Source organism: Cyprinus carpio, chromosome A22 (genome assembly GCF_018340385.1).
Source record: "Cyprinus carpio isolate SPL01 chromosome A22, ASM1834038v1, whole genome shotgun sequence".
Classification (NCBI taxonomy): domain Eukaryota; kingdom Metazoa; phylum Chordata; class Actinopteri; order Cypriniformes; family Cyprinidae; genus Cyprinus; species Cyprinus carpio.
The window spans coordinates 5,119,576-5,146,393 of record NC_056593.1 but is presented as its reverse complement, the minus strand read 5'-3'; the positions used below and the strand labels follow the sequence as shown (position 1 = coordinate 5,146,393).

Below are 26,818 nucleotides of genomic sequence, written 5' to 3'. Positions count from 1 at the left end.
CAATGGAATCATTCACATGATTGATGGAGTTCTTGTCCCTTCCTTCGTAGTTCCCATAATGCCCCATCGGTGTGATATTAATGGGAGCAGGATCTCTTTTGTAGGTCCCTTTTTATCTGTGACCTCACATAATCAAATGACCAACACCATAATTGTATTCAATTTGATGTTAAATACAATTTATTTATTTATTATGTTTAATAAAACATCTGTGCAACAAGATTTTCTTAAAATTCAATGAAAAATTTTACTAATTTTCATAGGGTACCTGTGTCCGATGCAGCCATCTCCATGAGACACAATGTCCGCCTGGAAGTGTTGAGCTGGTATTTGATGTTTTCAATTATTTATGAACTATATATCAACACATCTATAATCAGTATGTTATTGATAAAATACATTTTAAATGAATGTATTTTCAAAATGACAACAACCAGTAAAGAATATCCAAACATGAGCAACATTTACAGCACAGCTGTATCATTTATTGATGTGAACACTGCATTTGAGCTTTTTTTCACATTGGTAGGAAGATCATTTTAGAGGCTGTGAACCAGTCCCTGATCGCCGATGGTCGTACTCTATCTATGAGGAAGGCTGCGCCAAATACTGTAACATTACTCAGACGGTATGAAAACAAGGTCTCAGATCCCACATACAAACACAACCTTCCGTAATTGTTTGCAAATGTTTGTTTTCTCCATAGGTAAACTGGTTTTTAACAATAGCTTATAAACCTTTCAAGACAGACTTACTGTATTCGACAAGGTTGTTCTTCGATGGTATATTCTTCAGTTGAAGCCATCAGTCTGCATTATTTCAACTTATTCTCAAAGTAATCCCATTTAACAGTGGAATTCATAATGGAAAAACTACATTACCCATGATTCTATACAAAATAATTTGAGTTGCAGTGAGCAAATCACACCACAAAAGCTTGTAAATAAACACATATTTTGCAATAAACTCAAAATATGTTGTTTCTACAGATATAATCAATAACTTTAAATGAGTTCACCATTGTTTAATTCGATAATGTCATTTGCAGTGGTTCATGGGATTGTAGTTCTTTTCCTTACTGAAGCCATTAAATACAAAGTCTTGTACATTTGTCTTTTTGGCAATTTTTTTTTTTTTCAAAGTTTGTAATGTTGTGATTCTTCTGTAGCTGGTTGGCTTGGTTCAAGGCTTGTAAACTTTTTAACAAAGACCTTTTTTTAAATTCTGTTGGGGGAAAATGAATAGCAAAAATGCATCTGAACCACCACCACTGAAAAAGTTGGTGGGCACTAATGCACTCAATTCATAATAAATAATCTGTATGAATATGGACATTTGTGAGATGTGCGCCATCTTGTTTTCAGACGCCGCAGTGTTGTGGTGGTTTCTATGGGCCGGACTGTAAACCGTGCATTGGGGGTTTCCAGCACCCATGTTATGATAAAGGGACTGTAAGTATGCAACTCACTACGGTCATGACTGGAAGTTCTGGTGTTTATTTGTCATCTGTCTGTCCGTAGTGTTTTGATGGCATCAATGGGAACGGCTCCTGTAAGTGTGAACCAGCGTTTACAGGTGTAGGCTGCCACCTCTGCTCAGACCCCAACAAACATGGAGAGAACTGTGATGAAGGTGAAGTTATATACTTTATATATTTTCAAAGGACTTTTTGTACGAACCGTGACCCCACTGGTACAGTACCAGCCACTTCCTCTTCTCACGCTCTATTTGCTCCTGTAGACTGCCACTGTGTCCATGGCGTATGTGATAACAGGCCTGGCAGTTTGGGGGTGTGCAGAAGAGGATCCTGTCGGGAAGGGTTTTCAGGGAAGCTTTGTGACCAGACAGCCACCCCCTGCAATTCAGACGGCGTCCTCGAGCACTGCCACATTCACGCCAAATGTGTCTACAACAACGATCAAACCATGTTAGTGTCATTTGAGCATGATGTGTAGATCATTGTAGACTGCAGCCAGGAATTTAATTTAATTTAATTTAATTTAATTAAATTTAATTTAATTTAATTTAATTTAATTTAATTTAATTTTATTTAATTTTATTTTAATTTTATTTTATTTTATTTTATTTTATTTTATTTTATTTTATTTTATTTTTGGCCATGGCCGTAATTAAATTTTATTTATTTTCATTTCAGTTTAATTAATCATTTGTTTAATTTATGATTTGTTTACCATTTACCATTATTATTATTTTTACAACCCAATATTTGTACTCTGCAGTTCCCATTATTTTATTTTAGACTGCAATCAGGTATTTTATTTTAGTTTAGTTTATTTTATTTACATTACTTAACTTTATGTCTCACAGTTAGGTTTATTATTGTATTCTATTTCATTATACAGTCAGGTTTATTAAATTTTTATTTTAACTTTTTTTTTTTAAGAGCCCAATACTTTTACTGCAATGCCCTTTGAAGCAAGCATGTAAGTACTGACTTGTTAATTGCCATCAATCTTTAGCATGTTATTGATCTATCATACATTGTGCTATAGGTGTGTTTGTCTGCCTGGATATGAAGGAGACGGCTACACCTGCATTCAAACCAATCCCTGCCTCCAACCTCAGAGAGGAGGCTGCGACGTCAATGTGAGACAGATGTATTTCCTTTTTCCAGTGGTTTGGTTTTAGCAATGTCAAAGTACATCAGAATTCAGAAGTTGCAGAAATTTAGAATAGGCCTGTATTTTTCATCTGCAATAAGAGTAAAACAAAATATAGCTAATTGTATCGAAGGTATATAACAAAGCAATATGTTTTTATAAACAAAGAAAACTGATCATTCTTATCACATTCATTTACATTTTAATCAAATCAGATTGAAAATATGATATACAGTATGTATATACAGATGTAAATACCGTGATCAGAGTCAGTGAATCATTTTAATCTGTTCATTTACATAAAATGAACAAACAATCTGATTCAATTGAATGACTCAGACTTTTCAGCACTAATAGAATGAACCGATTCACTAGAATCTATTGGACTTTCTAATATCTTTCTAGAACTCATGTTGAGCTTGCCTCAGGGGTTTTTTTGTGTGTGTGTTTTATAGGCCAGATGTATATACAGCGCAGGAATGGTGAATTGCGCTTGTATGGAAGGATGGACAGGTGATGGACGTTTGTGTGTGGGAATCAATAACTGCTTGAGCGAGAGTCGTGGTGGATGTCATGAAAATGCAGTATGCACAGTCACTGGACCGGGACAGGTAATAGTGAACAAGCTGTGAGGATACAGCTAACCTCTAGTATAGAATTTATAATATCTCCATTGTTTTTTCTAGACATCACTCAGATTAAATGAAGCTCCTGTTGAAAGGCTTTTGCGTGTTGGAAGTTCATTCGTGTCTTATCTAGCCTTTATGTCATGTTCCGGGTCAATTTGGCCTAAAAACATATTTGTGCTGTCAAAAATTAACCTGTTTTTAATCTGTTTTTCTTGAAATTGTGTCAGTAACATGCCTGGAAATTTTCTAACGCTCTGAGGTGTTGTGGGATGCGTGTGCAAAATTTCTGTTGCAGTTATGATGTCGATTTGACCCAAAAATTTCATTTTTAAAAGCAGGTGCACAGAATTAAAAAAACAAGTATATTGTTATGTCAGTTTCACAACTACCATCTGAGGGTATTTACATTTATGCTTTTGTAAATTTTTATCACTTCTTGCATGTGAATTTTGCTTGATGTCAAACCCATGATCTCATGTTTGAGCTTCAGGAAAGTGCACGAAAATACCAAAAACCCATTTACAAAAAATACTGTTTACAATATTCACATTTTGTAAAAAAATAAATAAATAAAAGTTCCATTTGATGTAGAACATAACAACTGTACTCACAATTTTAACATAATACTAGACATCTCAACAATCTCAAACTTTGCCTATATTTGCCAAAATGCCAAAATCAGTTATTAGATCAACAGACAGAGATTATTGATATATTATATTAAAATTATATTGAGATATTTATGAAAGTTTGCATTTCTTCAAATAATTTTTAAGAGAAAAATCTGAGACTCAGTTAATACTTGTATAAAACACATCCAAGAACTTAGCTATAAATGAATATTGCAAACCCAGAACTGAGTTTTGTTCAACTTATTTTTCTGTTCAGAATGAATGTAGCTGCAGGAAAGGATATATGGGAGATGGCATCGTCTGTAAAATTGTCAACCCCTGTTTGTCAGATAACGGAGGCTGCCATTCTCTGGTCTGTATTTCATTCTTGCAGATTTATCTGTTAAATATATCTGTACATGTCTGAACAATCTGTCAAAATATGGAAACTGGCGAGATTCTGCTGAAATTGTATTCAAGGTTAGGATTTCTTAATATGTGCAAGAGCTAGTGTTCAATGTGGCGTAACTGTTTGATAATGTGTCCAGGCCACATGTAAATTAAAGAGTCCAGGAATACGTGAATGTGTTTGCCGAAGCGAATACGAAGGCGATGGAGTCACATGTTATGGAAACATGCTTATGGTAAGATTACGCATTTATGCATTCATTTAATTGTTATAAATCAGCTATCAATAACATACTTTTTAGGCTTCAAACAATTGTTTAAGAATAAATAATAGCAATAGAATTTTAAATGTTAAATATTTAAATTCTTAAAATTTTGTATTAATAACAAAATTAAGTAAAACATACATTATTTTTCATTTTGAAACCAAAACCATATGAACACAACATACACAATCAACAAACTAAAGTACAAATTACGTTTTGACTGAAAAATCGTGTACAGTATGTCAGCAATTTTGTATATTTCTTTTTAAATTAACAATAAAAGGTCAAAACATTACTAAAATACCTTATTCTTCAAGTTTTTCAAACAAAAAACATATGAATTCAACATATATGGACACTTTCACAATAGATTTCAATCAAAATCAGCATTTAAAATAGAAACATATTGTTAAGTTGTTCATCGTTTTATTATTGTTTATATTTTCAGGAGCTAGATGGAAACTCAGAGTTTTATAATTTCAACCGCTTCCTTCAAGTAAGTTCATCTTTTCAATTATTCAATTTACAATAATGTTGTAGCAACATCATGTGAATATTTAAACCGTTATTACTATACAACATTTCTGTGTTCATCTGCAGAGGCACAAAGTGATTGACAGTGACAGCAGAGTCACAGCTTTGGTTCCGTCTAAAGCTGCTTTCAGAAACCTCAGCGATTCAGAGGAGTCGTTTTGGTTAGATTATTACACGCTTCCTCACCTTCTGCAGTAAGTGTTTGGATCGACATTGAGAACTGATTTCTGATGTCTGAAAAATTCAATAAATGCATTTTTTGTGTGCAATTTCTGTCTAGAGTTCATTTTTTAGATGGCATATACACCTCTGAAGACTTACAGCAGCTGGATGGTAAAACAGTCCAGACTCTAGGAAAGACTAAATGGGAGGTCAAAAGCAACGGCAGGGTAGCTGTAACACAAACCCCACCACTTGGATTAATTAACACCTTAAATTGGTCATCTTTAACTGCTGTGATGTGACCTGTTAACCCTCATGTCCCTAGGAGCTCATGATCGGCAATGCTACCATCCTCGCTCTAGATCTCAAGGCTGTAAATGGGTGCATTCACGTCATTGACACGGTAATTAAATTTAACACAAAGAAACCAAAAGTATTAAACTTTGTGTTATGAATTTGCAATAAATGAGAATGTTTATTGGAGTTGCATAGAATGAGGGAACCAAGATATGTCTAAAGACCAGATTAACTACTTAGCAACACCCAGAATACCCTAGCAACAAAATAGCAACAGCAAACATAGCAATGCCTTCAAAGCACACAGAACAGCATAGCAATAGCTTAGCAATGCCTTAAACACAGTTAGAGCAACAACAGAGCACACCCTAGCAATAGCTTAGCAATGCCTTAAACACAGTTAGAGCAACTGAGCAAATGCATGGCAACACCCTAGTAGCTACATAGCAATGCCCTAAAAAAATATGCAGAACACCTTAGAAACTGCATAGCAATGACCTAGCAACTACCCAAAACCCTCTAGCAACAACATAGCAACCCCCTTAACATACTTAGAACACTTTAGCAACTGCATTGCAACAACATAGCAATGTTCTAAGAAAACGTATAACACCTTAGTAACTGCATAGCAACACCCTAGCAACAACAGAACATGATCTTAAAACATGTAGAATGCTTTAGCAACTGCATAGCAACACTCTAAAACCATTTAGAACTCCTTGGCCCCCTGAGCAATGCCTTGGCAGCCCATTGTGTTGCCAGTTATTTTCACCAAAAACACTGATGTCCTTCTAAAAATGTTCAGGTCTTGTTTGAACATAACAACCCCTTGTTCTCTGAAATATGAAACATTTCTGACAAATTTGCTTACAGGTTCTTCGACCTCCTCTGTCTGATTTCCCTCCACCGCCTCCCAGTTTGATGAAGCTCCTGAACGACACGCCAGAATTCAGCCTTTTCAAGCAAACAGCGGTGGTGTGTTTTGCCTAGAAACATAACTTACTCAATATTTTCAAAAACTGTACAAGAGTAACAGAATAACTTTGTTACATAAGCATAGTTGTCTCTGTTTTTTAGCTCTACAATTTGGAAAACAGTATCCCAACTAGAGATTACACCATTTTTGTCCCATATGACAGTGCCATACAGGAGTACCTGAAAAAAACAAACTCGACACAACTGGTGAGTAGAACTTTTTGAAATGATGCTAGACATCTCTCACAATTAATTGATGAAAGTGTCTCTTTTCGACAGAGCCAAGACATCGTAAAATATCACGTAATTCCAGGCGAGCAACTCTTTCCTGAAAACTTGGGCAATGGACTTTTTAAAAACACGTTTTTGGGAAATGGCACTCAGATCATGTTTTTTGTGGACACTGATAATCAGGTATTGCACAACCAACAATAACTTGTATTCTGTACAACACTTAGATGAAATTAGTTGTGACTAACTAGTCCTAAACTCCAGACAATGGCCAATGATGTTCCTATAAATGGAAGCTTCATTGAGACGAGGCATGGCACAGTGTTCGGGATCCCACGTGTCTTAGACCTCCACAAGAACCACTGCAGTAAAGATGTGATTTTAAAAATTTCTGTAAGTTTCCGTTTTAATTTTTCAAATTGAATCTTGAAGTGGCGCAACAGACAATGTTATGGAACGTTTGCTGTCTTTGCAGGGTCGCTGTGGAGATTGTAACAGTGAACCGAAATGCTTCTATAGTGCCAAACCTGTAAGATGATATAGTCCTTTGAAGTTTTAGTTTAACATTTATGTGAAAGGAATTTTATGATGCATCCTTCTCCTTGTTTCTTCAGCTACAACCAAAGTTCCCTCAAAATATGAAGTCAAATTGTAAATACAGGACAAGAGTTGGAAAAAAGAGAGTGAATGTGCCAGGCTGTCACATGGAATGTTTGAGAACAACTAAGGTACTTCATTTTCTCCTTTTCTTCAAAGATTTGGACATTTTTACTTCCGTTTGTCAATGAAAATTCCATAGTTGGATCCGGTTGTATTCATTATATTCTTTCTTGATTTCAAACTGACATCGCTTTATCCACACCTTCAAAACAAATCTAATGAATACTTGTTAAACCATTTGTTATTATTCAGGTAACTATAAACATGTTGATAGTTTAACTAACTTGCTCCTCAAGATATCCTTCAAACTGTTGCTCCATCTTGAAAAAGAAAACTAACTATAGAAAAAGCATTTGTACCAATCTCCAATCCCCAGTCCTCACTTGTGGCAACAGTGAGAATGCAAGCCGTTCTTGCACTCTGAACACTACAGTGCATGAAATTGTGCAGCTAGAAATGCCTGCATTTATGTATTTCGGGCGAGAGTGTTGTGTTTTGGTATTGGATTTACACTTCAGTTTACAAGCTGATTCAGATTCAAATCTCACAGTAAATTTATTCCTAGGACCATTCTTGCTGTCCAGGATACTTTGGGCATGATTGCACCAAATGTCCTGGGACTGTGGATAACTGGTGCTCCAACAACGGTCAATGCAAGGATGGGCTGTTTGGCAGTGGGGAGTGTCTCTGCAATGAGGGCTTCCACGGAACGGCCTGCGAGATGTGTGAACCTGGGAGATATGGAAAAGACTGCAAGTCCGGTAACATCAACAAGCAGTTTTCTATTCTACTGTAGGCATTCTGTTGAAGCATTTGAAGCATTTTTCAACAAACCCTTGGCTTTCATTTGACAGAATGCCATTGTGAACATGGCAAATGTTTGGACGGTATGGAGGGAAAGGGGCAGTGCATTTGTTACAAAGGTTGGAAGGGAGTGAATTGCTCTGTTATTCAATACCAAATACAACTTATCTCACTCCAAATAACATGATCCTCACTAACATTCACCAAAATACAATATTTAACTTTTCTCAATTTCAGCGGTAGTCAATGATGCCTGTGGTGGAGTTTGCGATGTCAATGCTAAGTAAGCATGGAAAACATAAATATAAGACACATTTTTAACATACTGATCAGTGTTTATAATACAATATTTTTCTTCCAGCTGTATCTCGGGAGGTTCAGGAGCTCAGCCAACTTGTTCCTGCATAGCTGGTTATAAGGGTAATGGGACATTTTGCAAAGGTTTGTTTGTTGTTCTTTGTTGAGTTTTTTCCGTCTCAGTGGCAGTGAAATCAGTATTCACATTGTTTTCTTTCCCAATACACATTCCTGGTCTTATTGTGAATGATTTGTGTTCCACAGAATTTGACCCATGTACCACAAACAACGGAGGATGTTCCATAAATGCAAACTGCACAAAAACATCGCCTGGTGAAAGGAGCTGCACATGTAAAGCTGGCTACGTTGGTGATGGGGTTATGTGTCTCGGTAAGAGTGTGATTCACTTACTTTAATATCTAAATGGGTAGCATGGACCAGTGGATTTATGGAATTTGTGTTTTAGATTTGATGTTTAAATGATCTCTCAATGCATTTGCGCAACATTTATGTCCATTTAGCACTCAAGTCAAGTCAAGTCAGATTGTGTCAAAGCAGCTGACACAACAAAACAGTGTTAAACAGTGCTGATAATGCAAGAGGACAATAGAAAACAGTTTATCAGTTAAAGTCAGTTCATTGTTGATTCAGTGATGTCATTGTCCAGCTCAGTTCAGTTCTCTTCCAATAGTGTCTGTACAGTCAAGTCAACAATGTTCCAGAAATTGTGTCTCCATCTAAGCAAGCCAAAGGCGACAGTGGCAAGGAACCAAAACTCCATTGGTGACAGAAATGGTGAAAAAAACCTTGAAAAAAACCAGGCACAAATCAAGCTAACCAATTCACCCATTTCCATACTAAACAAGCAAAACAAGTTTATATGGCTTAATTCAATGACGTGATGACAGAATACTCTGGTTCTTGTGGTCTTGAGCCGATGGCCGATGAGGTCTCCACACTGATTTGTCTCTAAGGTTTATCTAGTTGACATGATCCCTGCTGACATTCAGGGCTGTCGAGGTCATCTCTAGGCGCTGGTCCACCATCTGGTCTGGATATGGACTGGATCTGGGTGGCTACGGTGAAAGAGTCTAATATTAGTGTAGATGCCATTCTTCTTACAATGTAATGAGTACATCGGGTGTTATGGGAAGTGTTCCCGGTTCCGGTTGACCTAATTAATGCAGCAATAACAATACTTTAACAGATTTGAATTATAGAAATTTGATAGTATATTATGTGTATGCCAGGTTAAAGAGATGGGTCTTTAATCTAGATTTAAAATGACATAGTGTGTCTGCCTCCTGAACAATGCTAGGTAGACTGTTCCAGAGATTTGGCGCTACATAGGAGAAGGATCTGCTGCCCACAGCTGATTTTGCTATTCTAGGGATTATCAAATGGCCAGAGTTTTGAGATCGAAGCGGACATGGACAACTATAATATGATAAGAGCTCGCTCAAGTACATTGATGATAAACCATTCAGGGCTTTATAAGTAATTAGCAAGATTTTAAAATGTATACAGTGCTTAATAGGGAGCCAGTGCAGTGTTGACATAACCGGGCTAATATGGTCATACTTCCTGGTTCTAGTAAGAACTCTAGCTGCTGCATTTTGGACCAGCTGGAGCACTGAAAATCTTAATTGATCTCTTGTGGTGTTATGCAGTTGATCTTAGTCTGCTGTCTATGGTTTATTTGATGTTAGTTTAGTATTATAATCAGCCTTGATTATCATTTTTTGTGCTATATGAAATGTGCTTAGGGTGTGCCTCAGGGCTATGTATTGGGCTCAGTTATCAGGTTTTCATTATCTGTATGCATTTACTTGTTTAAAGTTGTGTGATTGTGTTTTCGATACAGAAATGGATGCCTGTTTAGTGGACAATGGAGGGTGTGACAAAAATGCTTTATGTATGAAAACTGGACCAAACAGGGTTTGTCACTTATTTTAGTTCATGCTTAACAAGAAATGTTAACGTTATGAAATCAACATTAAGATTTTGAACATTACATTTGTTCCAGGTTGCATGTGCATGCAGGCCTGGTTTTATTTCTCAAGGTCATAGATGTCTGGCAGTTAATCCTTGTCGGAAGGTAACAGAAATCACAAACAATTTTATGGCAAATAATTTTATTCAATCATCATCTTATTTTAGGTATTTTTGTGTGCAAACTATTTTTATTTTATTTTACCACAGGATAATGGTGGCTGCAGTGTTAATGCTGTTTGCAGATACCTTGGTGATGGGGAACGTAATTGACATGCTATATCGGCTACAAAGGAGATGGTTTAAGTGTGCAGGGACTGTCAGTAGAGTTAGTATCATTTAAGATTAATTTTAGGTTAATTAATAGTGATTGAGAAAACATGAGAAACAACTACTTTTCAAATGAATCTTATAATTGTTCATTGCAGGAGCTTCTTCGTATGCCTGAGGCAGCATGGTTGAGAAGAAATATTGGTGTAAGTGTTGATTTAAATTAGGGAGAGAATGTGCACATTTCTTGATGTATTCGAAATATATTAACAAGTATAATGTGTATGTTATAGGTAATGAGAGTCCGAGATCTGTACAGTCAAGGCCCTTTCACTGTATTTGCTCCTCATGCTGATTATGTGGCAAATGTTTCGGTATGCTGCACTGAATCACACAAAAGTATTTTAACATTATAAATATTATATCAGTGTTGATTGGATTGTTAAAAGTGGGTAATATATAAGAAATTAAATTTTTCAAAAGTTGTGTTTAAAAGTAATGTTTGCAAGATTGCTAAGGCAGTTTTCTCTTAAAATATCATAAACCATTGAATCGTGTACATTTGCATGAATCAGAAAGGAATTTCATGTTGACTTCATTACTTTTTCTATTGACATATAATTTCTTGTCATGACAGACTCAGGTTGAGACGTGGACAAATACAAGTCACAGTTCAGACCTGCTGCGGTACCACATTGTCAGTTGTGAAGAACTGCGCGAATCAGACCTCAAATCTGTTAAAGAAGTGGTCACCTGTAGCGGATATAAATTACACTTCAGTGTTAGAGATGTGAGTCCTTGAAGTTTCAAATGCATTTTATATTTTCAATATTGTATATTTATCTGAACCAGAGTCAAAAATTAAAGGGATAGTTCACCTGAAAACGAAAATTCTTTTATCATTCCAAACCTCAGTTTCTTTCATTTATTGGTTTTGGAACAACTGGAGGGTGAGTAAATAATGACAAAATGTTATTTTTGGGTGAACTATCCCTTTAACGATGGCTTAGGGCAAAAATGCCACCAAAATGAACAAAAATGCAAGATACTGGGGTGAAAACACAATTATTCCAACTTAGAAAAGAATAAAACATCATTAAACATACTGTAAAATGCCAGATGCAGCTTCTGTGCCACATTTGCAAGGTAAAGATGGCTTTTGTTGATGCTGATATAAATTTTATTGGTAACCTACAGTATGTAGGTATATAGCCTATAGTATTCTGACTGATTAATTAAATTAATTGAAGAAATATAATAACTTGACACATAAAAGTCAACACAGTTCCATTTACAATTTATATACTGTAGATACTTCTAAAAACTGCCCTTGCAGATCAATTGCAGATCAATGACCTTGTTCTGAAGTGTCTGCTTTTGTCTTTCAGGGTGTTGTGTACATCAACGGCAATACAAAAATCATCACCAGTGATGTTGAGTGCTCCAATGGAGTCATACATTTCATAGACAAGGTCCTTTTTCCATACGATCTAACGGGCAAGGCAGATATCAACACTGATGTATGTAACCCAACCAATTCAATTCAAGTTTTCAATTCAAGTTTATTTGTATAGCGCTTTTTACGATACAAATCATTACAAAGCAACTTTACAGAAAATTAAGTTTCTACAATATTTAGTAGTAGCTTATCAGTGGTGACTGTCAGTTCATGTGCATATGGCAGAAATGTTCAGGAAAAATCAATAAAAAGACGTAAACAAACAGACGATTACACTATTAACAGCAATTATGCAATCAAACTTATAGCAAAATGTGGTAGTTCTGTATGTTGTCTCTGGGTTAGCACATCTGAGGTCCTCTGAGGGGCTGGCATCATCTCTTCTCAGGTGTTCTGGATCCAGACTGGAGCTTGTGTAAATCCTAGTTACCACGGGATGTAAATCCCATGGCAAAGCAGAGAAACAAATAGAGACATAATTAGCGTAGCTGCTGTTCCAGCCAAGTAAAATTAATTTGTTTTAACCCAAGCTAAAGAATAAATATGCACATTTGATCAATATAACTGCAGTCCAAAATTATGAGATGCATTATTTGAATGCTTGGCCAAAGAGGTGTGTTTTTAATCTAGATTTAAACAGAGAGAGTGTGTCTGAGCCCCGAACATTATCAGGAAGGCTATTCCAGAGTTTGGGAGCCAAATGTGAAAAAGCTCTAACCTCCTTTAGTGGACTTTGCTATCCTAGGAACTATCAAAAGTCCAGCGTTTTGTGACCTTAGGGAGCGTGATGGGTTGTAGCGTGGTAGAAGACTAGTTAGGTACGCAGGAGCTAAACCATTAAGGGCCTTATAGGTAAGTAATAATATTTTGTAACTGATATGGAACTTAATAGGTAGCCAGTGCAGAGACTGTAAAATTGGGGTAATATGATCATATTTTCTTGACCTGGTAAGGACTCTAGCCGCTGCATTTTGGACTACCTGTAGCTTGTTTATTGAGGATGCAGGTAACATGTTTCATAGCTTGGCAATGTTTCTAAGATGGAAGAATGCTGTTTTTGTAACAAATGATTTTCAAAAGACAAGTTACTGTCTAATATAACACCCAGATTTTTGACAGTAGAGGAAGTAACAGTACATCCGTCTAATTGCAAATTGTAATCTACGAATTCTGTGTAATGTTTTCTGGTCCAATAAGTAATATCTCTGTCTTATCTGAATTTAATAGGAGAAAATTATTGGTCATTCCCAATCTATTACACTCTGTTAGCTTAGATAATTTAGAAGTTTCACCTGGTCTTGTTGAGAAAATATAGGTTGAGTATCATCAGCATAACAGTGGAAACTAATCCCGTATTTTCTAATGATATTACCAAGGGGCAACATGTATATTGAAAATAGCAGAGGACCTAGGACAGATCCTTGTGGCACTCCATATTTTACTGGTGATATGAGATGACTCCCCATTTAGATAAACAAAGTGGTAGCGATCGGACAGGTAGGATCTAAACCATCTTAAAGCCTGCCCTTGGATACCTGTATAGTTTTGTAATCTAACCAATGGCCATCAAGTTCAAAAAAGTCATAAAAATGTCATTCCACAAAGTAAAACTCAATTTATGTTGCAGTTGAACATTACCGCAGCTGCTGAACAATATGGCTTCAAAATCTTCAGCAAGCTGCTACAGGTAATATTTATGCTGTACGTTCAGCATTTTTGGACCATATGCATTTTTCTTTCAAACACCTTCCAAAAACGCTGTTTTCTTCATCTAAACAGGATGCGGAATTGATGCATGTGGTGCAGCATCAACCCTTTTATCCATTCACCATGTTCTGGCCAACAGATGACGTTTTTAACAAACTCCCTGAGGACAGAAAGAAATGGCTGTACAGCGAAGACCATCGTGATAAGCTACAAGCATACCTCAAAGCTCACATAGTCCGTGACCAGAGGGTATGAGACTCCAACCTAAATGAATTCAATGAAAATCATTTAACTGAACTCAATTAAGTTATATATCAAAGTACCATGGTGTCTCCATCTGATAGCATCACTGTACCATGGTACCACCAGAGTGCTTTCTTTTAAGGGTCACAAAACGGTTTTGGATGTATTTTTCCAGGTAGTTGCTGTTGCTCTTACTGCTGAGAAAAAAATGGAAACATTGATTGGATCAGAGCTCACCTTCAGTTGCAACAAAGATTTAATTGTAAGTATTTTGATGAAGAATAACGAGCAACAATTCCTTATGAACTTCTTGCATGTGAAATGTTAATGATTTATTTATTGTTTTTTATATTGATGTTTATATAGATTTTTATTGATATATTTTATTTAAGAAACAAAATATTAACACTTAAAGCCTTTATTTATAATGCATTATAAAGTTATTCATAATGTGTGTCATAATGCATTACATCTTTTAACCAAAGTTAAAATGCATTATAATATTTGCAGATTCCTTGTTACATCTGAAATTGGTTGTTTGTCATATGTTTTAATGCATCATACTTTCTAAAGTTATGTTCAATGTATACACAAGTCTTATGTATTATAATTGTGATGTATATGAGACCATATAATGCATTACAAGGCATAATTAATACATTTAAAAAATATTATAATGCTTTATATATAAAGACCTTAAGTAAAATGTTATTGGTAATGCGCTTTTTTTCAACATTTATTCTCCTGAATGAATATTTGTGGAAATAAATGTTTATTATAATATTTAAATGTTTCCAAATGTTGTCTGTTTTTTTATATATATATATATTATCTTTGTGTTTTTTTAAAGTGATTTATCTTTTATATTTAAGCAATGTTTTTTTTCCTAATATTTATCATATTTGAAAATGTATAAATATTTGTCTTTATAGTCGTTTGTCTGTTGAATGTTTTTTTAATGCCGTGTATTTTTTTTTTTTTTTAGTTTCTGAAATTAAAATTCATTAATTTGCCGTGTTTCATTCATTGGTGTTTTAGTTATGTACATTTAAGACATTTGATTGTAAATTTGCTCACATCTTATTGACTGATTTTCAGGGCGATATCTTAATCAATGGAAACAATGCCAGAATCGCAGTGCGGAACATGTTGTTTAATTCAGGAATCGCTCATGGGATTGATCAGCTTCTGGAGCCACCGAGCATTGGCGCTCGCTGCGACGACTTCAAAAGCATAGAGATTAAGGTAAAAAACTTTGAGACTTAAATCATGTTAAAGCTCTAAGAGATAAAATAACATAAAATAAAAAGTAAAGCACAAAATAGTTATTATACTTATAATACTACTTATATAATACTTAAAGTCTAGTTATTTGTCAGTTCAGTTTAGTTCCACTACTGGTGCAACAAACTTGTTTCAGAGTGATTTTAACATTAAAACAAATGAGCTGTCCTAGTGTTGTTATACTGTTGTTTATCATTAGGGACTCTGTGGCTCTTGCAGTTTGCTGCCCCGTTGTCCCCTCGGATCAGAGGACACAGTGAGTGGATCTGCGAATTGTTGATTTGTGGTTCTGTTGCATTAACAAAACTTATTTATGTTGCTTCACATGCTTATACAAACATAGCATGCCTTGATCCAGACTGATTTCTTCTTTACAGAACAGAACTAGCATATGTAGACGACCATATTCACCTTACATGTACAGACGGCCCAGTTATTATGGGTTGTACTCATATGGTTATGGATACAACTCATACAGAGATTGGCTTGGATGTAATCGGATTTGCACGAAAATGACGTGGTCTGTTAAGTGCTGTAAAAACCACTTTGGAAGAGACTGTCAAGGTGAGAATTTAACACACGAAAAGCAAGAAGTAGCTTGAATGTTACATGAAATGATGCAGCCAATAGGTATTAAACTGTGTGTTGGTTTGTGGTTTAGTGTGTCCTGGGGGACTCGAGGCGCCATGTGGAGAGCATGGAGACTGTGATGACGGCCACAACGGCACAGGGATGTGTAAATGTCACAATGGTTTTAGAGGCACAGGCTGTGAGCTGTGTGAAAGCAATCACTTTGGGCCAAACTGCACAGGTAACCCGTTCAAAACGGTTTAAAAACTGTGAATTTTTCCTAAACAGTTCAATTCCTTGTCAATGGGTGTTGGTGAAGTTAACAAGCAAATCAGTCAACACAACTGTAGGAATAATTATCCAAATGGAGCACTACACAAATAAAGGAAGCAGGTTCAAAGTGAACAAAATTGCCAGTAGAAATTACCATTAAGAAAGAGGCAAAATCGAGCTACTGGTTGGTACTATTTTGACTGCGATATAAAACAGGGTTTAAATTTAGGCATTTTTGATCATTTGTGAATAGTGGGCACTTCTTCTGTTAAGTTTTTACATCAATCTAACAACATTTATTGAGGTTTATGCTTTAACCCTCTGGTGCTGTTCAGTCATTTTTGACGGAAAATTTTTATAAAATCCCCTAAAAATACATTAAACATTAAACTTATTAATAAAAAAAAAAACATTAATAAAAAAATAAACATTATCAAACTATAATATACTGTAGTACATTCATTTGATTGAAAAATTTCATTTTTGACCACCACACAAGTTAAAAACGAAAAAAAGCAAAAATGGTAAAAAAAATAACTTTGATACATTCACTGAAAGCAGTTTTTCTTCTCAAGTAAAGGATGTTTAGATGTAGACAAAACACTCGTAGATGAAATAAGAAAAATATTTGCAGTGTAAACAAAAAAATCATTTTTTTAAAGTGAGTAATATCAATAAATAATAATAAAAATAATAAATAATAAAAAAAAAAAAATAAAAAAAAAAAATAATATATATATATTTTTTTTTTTTTTTATATATATATATATATATATATATATATATATATATATAAAATGTAAATATGTATGGGCAGTACATTTTCTTTTCTCAGTCAACCAGGCACTGGAAGATGAGACTAAAATTACATTACTTGTCTACATTCCATTCCAGTATAAATGTTTTGCTTGAAATTTTACTGTATTAGTTCTAATCAACTTTGTGCTGACTATAATGAACAGTTTATCCATCTTTTCTCACAGCATGTAACTGCACCAGCAAAGGACGGTGTGACTACAGCCGGGACAGTGATGGCAGCTGTTTCTGTCAAGAGGGGTGGACGGGTAAATACTGCGAATCAAAAATCGGTAAGAGCAGTTTTCACATGGAAAACTCTGTCAAATGTACTGGATCTATCAAAGATATGTGTAGTGTTGTAGAAACCCATAGAAAATATTTTCGACTTCTTCAACGATGAAAACACTCCCTTTGTCTGTTATTTGACAGAAGTCAAGCCGATCTGCTCTCCTGCATGTGATCTCAATGCAGTTTGCCTCCCTGCAAACCAGTGCGAGTGTGTGCCGCCCTATGGAGGAAATGGCATCAACTGCACAGGTGGGTTATGAATCACATCTATTGTATTAGAGCAGCGGTTCTCAATTCCAGTCCTCGCGCCCCCCAGCTCTGCATATTTTGCATCTCTTTCTGTTAACACACCTGATTCAGATAATCAGCTTGTTAGAAGTGAGCTCCGTGCAAGAACTGTGTTCCCATTGACATGGTCCCTACACAGTGTTCATTGCTCCCTACTTCCTGAGCAGGGGAAATCTGTTCAAGTTTACTTTACTTCGGAACATTCATTCACGGATTTGCGCTGCGCAACGTCTTCACACACGGACAAGTGTGACATCATATACCTCTGTAAATAAATACAATTCGAACTGGAATCATGGTGGAATATCCTGGTATGTCCACTTCGCAGGGCACTTACATTCGAATAGAACAAACGTCTGAAGCCATAAGAGAAACATACAAAATGTGCAGAGCAGAGGGGCGCGAGGACTGGAATTGAGAACCACTGTATTAGAATAACTGATTGTAAGATGCTTGTCCTGGATTCAAATGGCCTATTGCCACTTTTATTAATATAAAAGAAGAGAGAGCTCAGATTCGAACTCAAGATGTTCACTTGAGAACTACTTGAAATCTGAAACTTGTGGCCTCAGCTCGAACATATATTTAACAGCTTATGTCATGTAACCTAATGGCATGTTATCCATGCTGTTGAATCAGTTTTATATAATGCACTGCGAAAAATGATTTTCATCTTGTTTTTCATTACAAATATCAAAAAATTCTTTAGAGAGATACATTTACTTGAGAAGCAAAATGACTTGAGATTTTCAGACTTGTTTTCTGAAAAATGTATTAAAATTAAGTGAGTTTATGCTGAAAACAAATTCATTTGTTAGTGGGGTTAGAAAAATAATCTTGTTTTCTTCTTGTTTTTCCCTTTGAATTGAGTTTAATTTTCTCAACCGATTGATGGATGGATTTTCTTGTTTTAACCCTTTGTTGTTCCTCGTGTGGCAGTCAAAAAAAATTTAAATTTCAATGAAATAAATGTACTATATTTTACTTTGATGATGTTTTTTATTTAATATTTTTGGGGTGATTTTATGGTACTATATCTGAAAATAAATTTCCATCTTAAACTGTCATAAATCTTGAATGCTTCGGAGCACAGTTAAGTTTAGTCTCCTTATAAATATGACACTCGGCACAGTGAAAATATTTTAATTTAAACCAATTATAGGCATTTACGTATATTGTTATGAATAAATTTCCAAAAATACAATCTTAAATTTTTATATTAAAAATACATTTTTCAAAATGTTTTACTCTACTACTGCAAGAAACTCAAAGCCATAAATCTAAACAAGTTGTGTTCCAAATTTGAGGTTGATATCTAAAAAAATTAACTTTCAGAAAGATTTCCATTCATTTCCAATCAAAACATTTCCACCAAAAAAAACACCAATGAGATCATTTTCAGGACCATATTCAGAACCTTTTAAATTTTCAAAAATCTTTTCCATTATTTTTTTAACCAATTTGGTACAATTTCAATTAAGTAAGAATTCTTTCAAAAAAACTAAAAAAAAGTAACAATTCATTTAAAAAATAATGTATCTGATTTAAGAAAATCCATAATAGTTGAGATCTTTTTTTTTTTTTTTTTAGAATAGTTGAGAATAGTCTTATTATGAAAGCTTTAAATGGATAAAAATCCATAATAGTTGAGAATAGTCTTATTATGAAAGCTTTAAATGGATAAAATCAATTTTGATTATGAAATGTCTGTTTTTCTAGCTCCGGATCTTTGCAGTGAATATAACGGAGGCTGCCATGAAGCAGCGGACTGTTTGCAGACCGGTATCAACGTTACCTGTTCCTGTCAGACGGGATACTCTGGAGACGGACACGTCTGCTCGCCCATCAACCGATGTGTAGAGGAGGCGAACGGTGGCTGCAGCGATTTCGCAGAATGCATTTTCACTGGACCTGTATGTGAAACTTCTGCTTTTTGTCATTGTAATCTGACAAGAGTTTTGGATAAACAAAATGTGTTGCATTTATCTTGTGGCAGAATGAGAGGCGCTGTGAATGTCTCGAGGGGTATGTTGGAAATGGAATCCAGTGTTTGGAGAAAGTGGTGCCCCCTGTTGACCGCTGCCTGGAGGACAACGGCGGCTGCGATCCCAAAGCCACGTGCAAAGACCTTCATTTCCACAGTACGACTTCACAATGATTTAACTGACAGCGACATAATATTTTGAGCATTCAAAAATAAAGGCTTTTATTTTTACGTTTCAGTAAAAACGGCAGGTGTTTTCCATCTGCGCTCATCTGAGGGGAAGTATAAACTGAACTTCAGCCAAGCACAGGAAGCTTGCAAGGCCGAGGGAGCCACTCTTGCTACATTCAAGCAGCTCTCTGATGCCCAACAGGTGACTTTTGAGCCCAACTTTAGCTGTTCACATCTTGCATTTACACCATTGTGGCGAGTATTATCACATAACATTAGCTAAATTTTGCCATTGTTTATTGTCAATAGTTTAGCAATGTATAAATCACAGCTCACACTGAAGTCAGTTTCAAACCAAGGAGCCTTCTGTTGGTCAATACGGTGAATTCGGATGACCAACTTGAACATGAGCAAAATCTGCTGGTGAAATTTTTCACCTTCTCACAAAACTCCCAACTGATTCCTATTAAAGATTGACTGGATTTTGCCCGCAAAATATTGATGAGTGACAATAAATGTAAACACAGCTTTCTTCAAACAATTTCTTTATTGGTATTTTTGTTTTCCAGTAAAAAATCGGAATGAATTCACTAAAAAAATATTAAATCTTACAATAAGTTGGTTTTTCTTCACCACTAGTCAGTTTTTCTAGTATAAATACCATTAAAATATTTGATGAATTCAACTGGTAGTTGATTAAATTACATTATAAAACAAAGCTTTTTTATTCCCAAATCTATTCATCAAAGAATCCTGAAATAAAATTATCACAGTTCCCACAAAAATATCAAGCAGTGCAACTGTTTTTTATATTGATAATAAGAAATGTTTCTTAAGCAGCAAATCAGTATATTAGAATGATTTCTGAAGGATTGTGTGACACTGAAGACTGGTTAATTTACATTATAAAACAAAGCTTTTTTTATTGTTCCAGTTGGGAATGCATCTATGTGTGGCAGGATGGATGGACGACAAGAAAGCTGGCTATCCGATTCGGTTTCCTTCTGCTAAATGCGGCGATAATCATGTTGGTATTGTGCTGTACAAAGAGCCAGTCAATGCCAGTTGGACATATGATGCGTACTGCTACCGGATGAATGGTATGACTGTCAGGAAATGCTTCTTAGTTGAAATGTAATTTGAAATTTTACTGTACCTGAACAGCCTTGATGTAAAAATTATTTTTTTTTCTCTTATACAGAGGTGTCTTGTGAATGTAAACCTGGGTACGTTGGAAGTGGGGATTTCTGTAATGGAGACCTGGCCTCAGTTGTTGCCACCACTTTCAATTTTTCTGTGTTTTACACAGTAAGTACACACATAATGATGACATCATCCAAATAAATTACAACATCAAGGAACTGGATTTGTAGTTAAAGGCAAAAGACTAACCGTATGGAAAGAGAAGATACAGGAAAAAGTTAAAATTACCAATTACAACATATTCCCAAAAACATGTTTTATTTTAATCACATTAAAGAAAGGGAAAAAAACTAAGCGATGAAAATCAACTAAAGTGAAATCAATTTAAAATGACAAAATTTCACAAAAAGTCATGTTCAAAGAGGAACATCCATGTAATTTCATAACAATGGAGTCACGCATTTCCTGTTGGTTTCCTCCCACAGACTTTACTGAAGTATGCAGAAGATGGCGAGGAGGGCAAGAACCTGCTGAAGTCCCTGTCCGACAAATCATTAAACATCACAATTTTTGTACCTCATAACGACGGTTTCACTGCAAACAAGGTGATTATCAATACAGGCCAAAATAAATTCTCATATGAACATTTTTGAAATTGCAGCTGAGTCAGAGGAAGAAAACTAACAAAGAAAGTAAGAACCAGTTGGACATGCTCTTTCTCTGCTGGCCTTGAGTCTGCCTTTTATTTCTTTTTTCAGACCTTATCATGGAGGGATTTGCTGTATCATATATCCAGCATCAATAGTCTGCATTACTATGAAGACTTGAAGCACAGCACTGTAATCCCGTCCCGTCTGGGCTCTGATCTAGTTGTAACGATTCCGTCCAATTCCACCGGTCAGGCTAAGGTAAGCAAACCTCAGCAGCTTCACACCGCTCAGGCCACATTTCCTGTACATTGTCAAGCATACTGTCTATTTAACTGGTTTCACAGGACCCTCAACCCCAAAAACTGGTGAATAAGAAGGTCATATTGGCCTGGAACATTCCAGCTATCAATGGTCTGATCCACGTCATTGATGGGCCTTTCAGAGCTCCACCTGTTCCAGTAAGTGGCCGCTTTTGTAGTAGTACAATGAAGAATATTGGAGAACCACTCAATGGATGTACAGGCAGAATTTATTAGAAAATGTAATAAATTGCATTAACACCAATGAATTAAATTGCAGCAGTTTTCAGATAGAAAGCACACTCCCATGCCTTCCGTTGAGCAGTGACTTTATTGAAAAGAATTTTTGCTCATCATTAGACAAAGACGACAGCTATGACTCACTGGACTAGATAAAACAAGTCAGCATCCTGTTTGACTAACATGGATGTCCGATCCAGTCTTTTCAAAGCAGTATGAGTAGACAGCCACGCTTTGCCAAAATCTGGACCTACAATTCTCAATTAATTTTTTTAAGACTTCAATGGTGTTGTCTAATTTTTAGGTGCCGGCAGTTCTTCCAATCTCGCAGTCCAGCGGTGTCGCAGTCACCACTGTGCTGATTGTCTTCGCAACTGTTGGCATTGTCGCAGGGCTCGCATACTATGTCCTCAAGCACAAGAACGACGCCTTTCGTTTCCAGTATTTTAAGGTATGTTCACATAATGGAGCTTCAGATATTTTGTTGACTAAACAAAGACACTTCTATCTATCTATAATGCCATAGTACCATTTTTGGTTCCCCAAAGATCCATTCAGTAATAAGCTCTCAAAAGAACCATTTTTTTCTTGGTGTAAAGAACATTTTAATAATAAAGGTTCTTTATTGGCATTGGTGGTTCCATGAAGAACTTTTAATATCCATGGAACCTTTTCATTGCACAAAATGTTCTTTAGACTACAAAAAAAAAAAAATCACACTAAATTAAAAATTTGGTGTCGCCAACTTGAAATCGGGTCGGTTAAAGCAACGGTTTCATTGCCATTTATTTTAAGCTATAGGCATCTGCACTGTTGATTATGAAGGCCTCAAGGCCATCTATCTCTGTCTGTCTATCGCAAAACCTTCATTTTCCAGTTCCTAAGTCTGTATTGTCTTTGTAATGCAACTTTATATTTCAAACCCAGAAAAATAAATAAGGAACATTTAATTTGTGATGCATAAAAATCTACTTTCAAAGATTAATGAATGTAATGTATTATGCCTCATTGAACAGAATGATGATGAAGATGGTGCTTCCACAAAAGGTGGTGGAAACCCTGCCTTAGTATCCATCCCAAACCCTTTATACAGCGGCTACAGGGCATTTGCAGAGCCATTTGGGGTAAAAACGTCCTTCTGTGGGCTTGGAATTTTAACTACATGCATTTCTACATACAGTTGTCCTAATCGATATTTCTTTAATTCAGGATCCAGCTGCTACAGACACACCCAACCTCATGGACTAGCACAGACAGCAGTGCCGACCTCCTCTCTCTTTCATTACCTGCAATCAGCTGGAGAGCCTGGCTGGAGGAGGTGGCCTCAACACCTTTGTATATGGTTAAACCTAAAAATAAAAGACTTAAATGCCCTAATTATGTCCTAGACAACATCAGCCTACCATGGTGCCTTCAGTTCAATAAAAACATATGCTAAAAAACACTGGGTGCATTTGTTAGTTTACCTGTTGTTTTCGAAATGGTTTTCTTCTTGGCCAATCACAAAGGAAATCTGCTGTACAGGGACAAAAACCTGGGGTCTAATTAATGTCTCCAGCTGCAATGCATAATCCCAAAGGTCTCGTCGACATAATAGAAGGGTATTTTTGTCTTATTCGATCATACTAGAGACGACTGAAGCGTAACGCAAGAGGGAGGCACGTGAAAATTCCCCTGAGGAAAACGACCACCTGTTCATACTACTTGACAGGAAAACAACATTGCTGATTTTAACTTGCTATGGACTGAGAAAGGTAAAGCTGGACAAATAAGAAAAATGAATCAACAAGTTGAGTTTAGTGTGGAATTTCAGGTCTTTTTTATGAAAAAATAATTAAGTTTTCTGCTCAAATTAATCTTTAATTTCATGTTTTAACGAAGGTAGGCGCACATTAAAGGCTCTAGTTCTGCGTAAATTAAAATTACATTTACGTGCTTGACCGACGCTAGAAAGACAAGACCAATCACAACCAAATATTCATATGAATTCAAGAAAGCAGACCAATCACGATCATTGGCTTAATTTTGAATTCCAAACATTTCAGTCAATTCGAGATTTTAAAACTTTAGTATTCATTTTTTTTTAAAGTATAACAGTTACAAAAACCATAAACATAAAGAAACTACAATGGAAATACAAAAATGTGTACTGTATGTTAAGCAGCTCAAGCTGAATTAATCATTAAAGTCATAGAGAAGATGTAGAGTTTGATTAATTGTGGGGATGATATGTTTGATTAATATTAATGCACTGCTGCCTTGCAAATACTGTAGTAATAATTTAGTCCATCGATCATTGATGGTGAGCGTGTCAGGCCTCATACAGGAAGATTTTTGGCATACAAAAACAGACCGAACAGCTTCGAACATTCTTAAAATGGATTGTGGTGATGTAAGACTGTGAAAACAGTTTTTTTAGGTACATTTTCTGTTAATTTGAGAGATTTGAGGATTAGCTTGGGGACTTTAGGACCCAGGGCTAATGAGGACTGCAGTGAATTCACAGCTGGCCTTTCCTCCACCATCTTTCCAGTTCCACTCATCTCCCATCCCCCATTTTCATCGTGCTCGTTCGCAACAAAGCATGACACCCATCCTCACATAGACAGAGAGGCTTCTGGGTCACACATAAATGTGTCACATCACACCTTTCATTGTGTTTGCTTTGAAATGTATGAAAGGAGGAGACTACAACATAGTCAAGATGGCATGTGGTGCTTCTCTTTAAGAGATATAAACTTTGAATTAAATGTGGAGCAGGGGTCAGGTATTGAAGAAGAATTTGTTTACTTTGGGCGAGATAAATCAAAATGCGCCTTTTCTTTGACATGATATGTAGATGATAAATAGCTAAATTACATTTGTTGTTACAGTATCTTACTGTTATTATTATATTCGCCATCAGTTTCTATGAATGTGGCAGGAACTGGCCATCCACCAAAACCACATGCAGACACCACAACAGACATCCCAAAGGCCTTCAAAACACAGAGAGGCATACATCTGCTCCAAAAAGAAGTTGCTGTCCTTTCAATAATTCGGCAATCTGGGCCCGAATTCACAAAACAGTTTATCCTACCACTAAGAGTTCTCCTAAATAGCAGTAAAAGGTTTTAGCTAAGAGTTTTCTCTTAAAACCTATACACAAAGCTGCTGAGACAAACTTTTAATAAGGAATAGACAGAAGTCATAAGCTAAGAGTAAGGGTTGACCGCGTTGCTATGGATGATGTCAGCTTGTTTACTAACTATGCCCACAGTGATTGGCTGATCTGTCAGAGATTTATTCATAGAAATATTGAAGAGCGCAATATTATGTTGCCATCTTCAAATAAAGGTTTAAAAATAAAACTGCCTTTTGCCACGTTCAAATAAAGACTTTAAAATGCAGGCTACGTGTCACTAATTAAACAAGTATATGTTCAGCTAAATGTCAGCCTCTTACATGTGTGCTTCTCATAATTAGTGAATGTGCATATAAACAGCCTTTTAATTAACAGAGTAGAATAATCATGGCTGATAGTAAGGCATGCCAACGTAAAAGAAAACCAAATTGGATGCAAGCACAGCTGTTACTTCTTGCCCAGCTGGTTAATGAAACAAGGATATAATCAAAGGAAAATTTGTAGTTGGGATAACCTCCAGAACCAAAGGTGATACCTATTTAAAAGCTCATTATAGTCAAATGTGTATAAAATGTTTATATTCTGAGGCAGATTGCCAGTAACAGCCATTTTAGGATAGTTTGGCTTGGTCTTAGTGACTTAGGAGTCCTCTTCACTACTCTTAATGTTTTTTAGGAGCTAGTTTTAGTGTTAAAACGCTTTGTGAAACACTCTTAAAAGACATGTGGAGTACTAAATTTTATGACTGACACATCCATTATTTTTAAGATTTTCTCCTAAATCAGTGAGTTATGAGCTACTTTTAGCCTTAAGATGTTCTGTTAATACCAAACCTCAACAAATACCAAAGAATTCATGTGGGATGAGACCACAAGAACACTCATAAATAATTTCTTTTATATCTCAACACAAAAAAACACCTTAAACACCTTACAATCCAAATACACATTTATTTTTTAATATCTGTCTAGCCAAAAAAACATCTTTGAGACCTGACCAGCCATAGAGACTGGAAACTTGGTATAATGGAAATACTCCTGAACTTCCTAACAATGTTTCATCCCAATTGGGAATGTAAGGGTTTAATGCGATTGGATTCATTGAGTCACTTTTTTTTTTTTTTGGAAAAGCTACTTTTGAAAAATAATATTTTGTTCCTACAAACCAGCGGGAACCCACCCAACAGACAATTCTAAAGATTTCATTGGTCAACTCATTCACAGCACTGATTATGGACACAATACTGAAACAAATGTCACTAGCCCTAAAGTTAACCCTAGTATAGCATTACTGTTCGGAATTATCCATGATTTTTCTTAAGTCCTTTTTCTTGATGGGTGACTGTGTAATTGAGTTGACCAATTAACTGCAGAGAAAGGATATGTGCTTAACCGGTTTGGGGGAAAAAATCATGCAATTTGTTCAAGGCTGGTTGCCATATTGTAGTGAACCCAGAGCAGGAAGATTGAATCACACTACATATATACGTATCAGGTATGGCTACTTTTATGGCAATAACTCTTGAACAGAATTATTTTCA

The 26,818-nt window shown here is 35.8% G+C and overlaps 1 protein-coding gene across 1 annotated transcript in view; it reads left to right on the top strand.

The window, feature by feature from the left end:
• stab1 (stabilin 1) overlaps positions 1-23,598 on the top strand; it is a 33,244-nt gene extending 9,646 nt beyond the window's left edge. The window contains 54 exon segments of the mRNA XM_042711719.1: positions 1-100; positions 264-326; positions 530-628; positions 1,365-1,451; positions 1,521-1,632; positions 1,741-1,927; positions 2,514-2,607; positions 3,077-3,232; positions 4,139-4,234; positions 4,410-4,505; positions 4,984-5,031; positions 5,136-5,263; positions 5,350-5,458; positions 5,557-5,634; positions 6,402-6,503; positions 6,606-6,710; positions 6,783-6,917; positions 6,999-7,127; positions 7,210-7,263; positions 7,349-7,462; positions 7,960-8,155; positions 8,249-8,343; positions 8,435-8,481; positions 8,560-8,639; positions 8,760-8,885; positions 10,360-10,433; positions 10,522-10,593; positions 10,698-10,755; positions 10,758-10,790; positions 10,793-10,815; positions 10,916-10,963; positions 11,051-11,131; positions 11,395-11,547; positions 12,146-12,277; positions 13,844-13,903; positions 13,996-14,172; positions 14,342-14,428; positions 15,265-15,411; positions 15,650-15,706; positions 15,828-16,014; positions 16,112-16,261; positions 17,277-17,381; positions 17,521-17,628; positions 19,387-19,580; positions 19,664-19,808; positions 19,891-20,024; positions 20,757-20,922; positions 21,024-21,130; positions 21,451-21,570; positions 21,724-21,873; positions 21,960-22,073; positions 22,459-22,605; positions 23,171-23,278; positions 23,364-23,598. The exon segment at positions 1-100 is cut by the window's left edge and continues 59 nt beyond it. Of these exon segments, the coding sequence (XP_042567653.1) occupies positions 1-100; positions 264-326; positions 530-628; positions 1,365-1,451; positions 1,521-1,632; positions 1,741-1,927; positions 2,514-2,607; positions 3,077-3,232; positions 4,139-4,234; positions 4,410-4,505; positions 4,984-5,031; positions 5,136-5,263; positions 5,350-5,458; positions 5,557-5,634; positions 6,402-6,503; positions 6,606-6,710; positions 6,783-6,917; positions 6,999-7,127; positions 7,210-7,263; positions 7,349-7,462; positions 7,960-8,155; positions 8,249-8,343; positions 8,435-8,481; positions 8,560-8,639; positions 8,760-8,885; positions 10,360-10,433; positions 10,522-10,593; positions 10,698-10,755; positions 10,758-10,790; positions 10,793-10,815; positions 10,916-10,963; positions 11,051-11,131; positions 11,395-11,547; positions 12,146-12,277; positions 13,844-13,903; positions 13,996-14,172; positions 14,342-14,428; positions 15,265-15,411; positions 15,650-15,706; positions 15,828-16,014; positions 16,112-16,261; positions 17,277-17,381; positions 17,521-17,628; positions 19,387-19,580; positions 19,664-19,808; positions 19,891-20,024; positions 20,757-20,922; positions 21,024-21,130; positions 21,451-21,570; positions 21,724-21,873; positions 21,960-22,073; positions 22,459-22,605; positions 23,171-23,278; positions 23,364-23,402 (5,812 nt within the window). The 3' untranslated portion in view covers positions 23,403-23,598.
• The last annotated feature ends 3,220 nt before the right edge of the window (positions 23,599-26,818 follow it).